General features: G+C 40.5%; 1 protein-coding gene across 1 annotated transcript; it reads left to right on the top strand.

The window, feature by feature from the left end:
* Positions 1 to 2,799: 2,799 nt before the first annotated feature.
* LOC101691710 (olfactory receptor 7A17-like) lies at positions 2,800 to 3,732 on the top strand. The gene has a single exon (XM_004761194.1). It carries the CDS (start codon positions 2,800 to 2,802, stop codon positions 3,730 to 3,732), a length of 933 nt encoding a protein of 310 aa, XP_004761251.1.
* The last annotated feature ends 389 nt before the right edge of the window (positions 3,733 to 4,121 follow it).

Genomic DNA, 4,121 nt, shown 5'->3' with positions numbered 1-4,121 from the left:
GGGAAATAGGTGATGGGTATTGGGGAGGGCATGTATTGCATGGAGCACTGGGTGTGGTGCACAAACAATGAATACTGTTACGCTGAAAAGAAATTTTTAAAAAATGGGGGAAAAAATCTCTTCCGCCTAGCTGCTCTCAGAATGTCTTCCTTGGCTTTAAGATTTGCAAACTTCATTATTATATGGTGGGATGTCAATCTATTTTTATTATTGATTTTGGGAGGGGTTCTCTCTGTTTCTTGGACAGAATGTTTTTTCCCTTCCCCAGATTAAGGAAGTTCTCAGGTGTGATTACAGCATATATTCTAGAACGAACTCTCTCTCTCTCTCTCTTACTCTCCACCCTTGTAGGGATCCCAATAATTCTGATATAGGAGCGTTTCATGGCATCATTAATTTCTCTACATCTGTTCTCATGGATTTTTGTTTTGTCCCAGTCCTCCTGGCCTCCTCTTGTTCCTTTCTTTGTATCAGCTTATCTTCTAAATCATTAATTCATGCTTCTGCCTCATTTACCCTAGCTGTTAGAGTATCCAGTTTAGTCTGTATCTCATTCATAGTATTTTTAAGTTTGACAAGATTCAGTCTCATTTCTGTCCTTAGAGACTCCATATTGCCGCTAATGGTTTTCTGAAGCCTAGCTATTGACTTCATAATTTCTACCCTGAAGTGTTTCTCTGATATCTTTTTCAACATAATTTTTTAATTATGTTATGTTAGTACCATATAATACATCATTAGTTTTTGATGTAGTGCTCCATGATTCACTGTTTGAGTATAACTATCTTGCTCATATCCATATCCATTAGATCTGTGGGAGAGGCTCTGGTTAGTCTCTGGTTCTTTTCTTTGATGGAAGTTCCTCCTCCTAGTCATTCTGTTGAAGGTGGTTGAGGAGATATACAGAGTCCAAAATATCAACCATAATCCAGGCATGATGCACCCTGGGAAAATCCAGAGGGTCTGAAGTCACCACCAGGAAAACAAAGCCAAAATAAAACCCAAGAGTAAAATTTATAAAATTTAAAATTTTTTTTAAACTTAAAGATTAAAAAAATGTATTAAGGGGGTAATGTGGGGAGTGGGGGCTATAATCTCTCAAAGTGGGCAAAGTAAGGTGTTTCAGTTCTTCCTGGGTGTATTTTGTTCTCTTTTTTAAAGGACACTATTTCCCGGAGTTACAGGAAAAATATAACTGGTACATATAAAAGGTAATATTGAACACAAAAAAAAGGACTACATTGTATCTTATATCTATATTTTTTTAAAGGTGTGAAGAAGTACAAGTTAAAAAGCTACTATGAAATCTATTACATTAGATTTCTCAACATCTAGTTGAGAAAAAGGTAAAAAGAAAAAACAGAGAAGAAACATGAGAAAAAAGAAAAAGAAAGTTGTATCTGAAAAATACACAAGCCCTGAAGCAGCACCTAGAGCTCAATATACTATTTTCCCCTGGTTTGCAGATTTTACAGTTTTATAGAGAGCCTAGAGTTGTCATCCTCTTGTTCTTACAGCTTGTTTTCTCGGGGAGGAACTGGCCACACTTTTTTAGGCCACCCTACTTGGGTGGATTTGTCCTGCCCCCATCAGTGGGCTGGGCTCCATGGAAACTGGATTTTGGGGCTTTTGTTTTCTGGCAGCTTTCCAGGCATTTCTGAAGGTCAGAGCAAAGGAAAATGTCTGCAAGCAGACCTCTGCCCCAGGGCATAGAAATTACAGAATTACAGTTCTTTTCTGTTCTTTTCTGAACCCTCCAGAATACACACCCTCCATTTCTGTGGCGCTGATGAAAACCTCAGCTTCCCATGGGCAGTTCACACCCCTAGCAACCCTCTAAGCAGTCGACTCAAGCCCCTGCTTGTCTCTGCCCTTTGTGCTTCTAAAACCATGAGCAGTCCGAGGTACGGGTCCATGCCAGTGGCTGGCCCTCAGTCTGCCCACATGCCCCCTCAGCTTCTGGATCTTGTCTGAGGACTGTTTTCAGGTCCTTCCTGGTGGGCTGATACTGCTCTGTAAGCTATCACTATCCCTGGCACAGGATGCTTTTGTGCTCTGGTGTAATACTACTTTCCAGAAGCCAGTTTATGGCGGCTCCCTCCTCCTTCTCTTTATCTTCCAAAATCTACCCACAGAATCACTACCTCATCCTTCATAGCTTGTAACCAGTGGAGTTTTTCTGCTTGTAGAGATCCAGATATATATCTTCTTACATCTCAGGCTGATTTTGTGGGTGTCCAGAATAGTTTTGTAGATATCCAGCTAAATTCAGGGGACAGTTGAAATGGAGTCCCTTACCCCTCCACCACCTTGCCCCCTCACAATAAAATCTTGCTATTTGCAATGACATGATGGAGCTAGAGAGTATTATGGTAAGTAAAATAAGTCAGTCAGAGAAAGACAGATACCATATGATTTCACTCATATGTGGAATTTAAGAAACAAAACAAATGAGCAAAATGGAAAAAAAGAGAGAGAGAGAGAGAAAGACAAACCAAGAAACAGACTCTTAACTTCATAGAACACACTGATGTTTACCAGAAGGGATGTGGTGGGGGGATGGAAGAAATAAGTGATGGGGATTAAGGGGAGGACATATGATGATCACCATTTGTTGTGTGGAGTGTTAAGTCCCCATACTGTACTGTAAAATGAATATTACACTGTCAGTTAACTAACTAGACTTAAATAAAAACTTTAAAAATAAAAAATGAAGAATAATAAATACATAAATGAAGCTCATTTGCTTAAAAATTATTATTTCATTTTCTTTTCTTTCCTTGTAGTCACCACCACCACATGGAACCAAGCAATGATACCGGAATTTCAGACTTTCTTCTCCTGGGATTATCAGAGGAACCAGACCTACAGCCCCTCATCTTTGGGCTTTTCCTCTCTATGTACCTGATCACTGTATGTGGAAACCTGCTCATCATCCTGGCTGTCACCACAGACTCTCATCTCCACACCCCCATGTACTTCTTCCTTGTGAATCTGTCTTTTGTAGACATCTGCTTCATCTCCACCACTGTCCCCAAGATGCTGCAGAACATTCAGAATAACAGCAAAGTCATAACATATGCAGGCTGCATCACACAGATATACTTTGTCCTACTCTTCGCAGGGTGGGATGATTTTCTCCTTACTGTGATGGCTTATGACCGTTTTGTGGCCATCTGTCACCCTTTGCACTACACCGTCATCATGAACCCCCGGCTCTGTGGACTGCTGGTTCTGGTGTCCTGGATCATCAGTGCTCAGAATTCCTTGTTACAGAGTTTAATGGCATTGCGGTTGTCCTTCTGTACAGGCATGGAAATCCCCCATTTTTTCTGTGAACTCAGTAAGGTTGTTGGGCAAGCCTGTCCTGACAAGTTTCTTAATGACATGGTGATGTATTTTGCAACTGTGCTGCTGGGTGTTGCTCCTCTGCCTGGGATCCTTTACTCTTATTCTAAGATCGTTTCCTCCATATGTCATATATCATCAATTCAAGGCAAGTATAAAGCATTTTCCACCTGCGCATCTCACCTTTCAGTTGTCTCCTTATTTTACTGTACAGGCTTAGGAGTGTACCTTAGCTCTGCTTCTCCCCAGAGCTCCCACTCAAGTGCAGTAGCCTCGGTGATGTACACGGTGGTCACACCCATGCTCAACCCCTTCATCTACAGCCTGAGGAACAGAGACATAAAGAGTGCTCTGAAAAGAATTGTTGGGGTTCCAGTGATTTAAGGGACAATGCCCCTGGGGTTGAAAAAGTGCCCATGATTGCAAGGTTCGCAGCCTCAGAGTCAGGAACTGACATTCTTTGATCAGACTGTGGAAGTAGAATCTGCTCCTTCCATTTAATTCCTACAATTTCCATTTGTTTGAATTCAACTTTTCCACACATTTAAGTAACTCACTTTATTAACTTCTACTCTATCTGATATATAGACGATTCCCCTTTATCCATCTTCATATATTCCTAATGGTTTCCCAAATCATGGATCACAAATGTCTGGAAGTTTCTTACAAGGGGCAAGTTGGATTTCTTCAAACTAATTTCATTTCAAATGACTTATACAATGCCAAGTAAATTTTTCCTAAATTTACCAAAAGAATAGTCATAAATTATATTC

This window comes from Mustela putorius, unplaced genomic scaffold, assembly GCF_011764305.1.
Source record: "Mustela putorius furo isolate JIRA1106 unplaced genomic scaffold, ASM1176430v1.1 tig00000095_pilon_pilon_pilon, whole genome shotgun sequence".
Lineage (NCBI taxonomy): Eukaryota > Metazoa > Chordata > Mammalia > Carnivora > Mustelidae > Mustela > Mustela putorius.
This window is presented reverse-complemented; position numbering and strand designations above follow the sequence as displayed.

Coding starts and splice junctions, on each gene's coding strand:
- LOC101691710 (XM_004761194.1), top strand. CDS start 2,800: ATGGAACCAAGCAATGATACCGGAATTTCAGACTTTCTTCTCCTGGGA.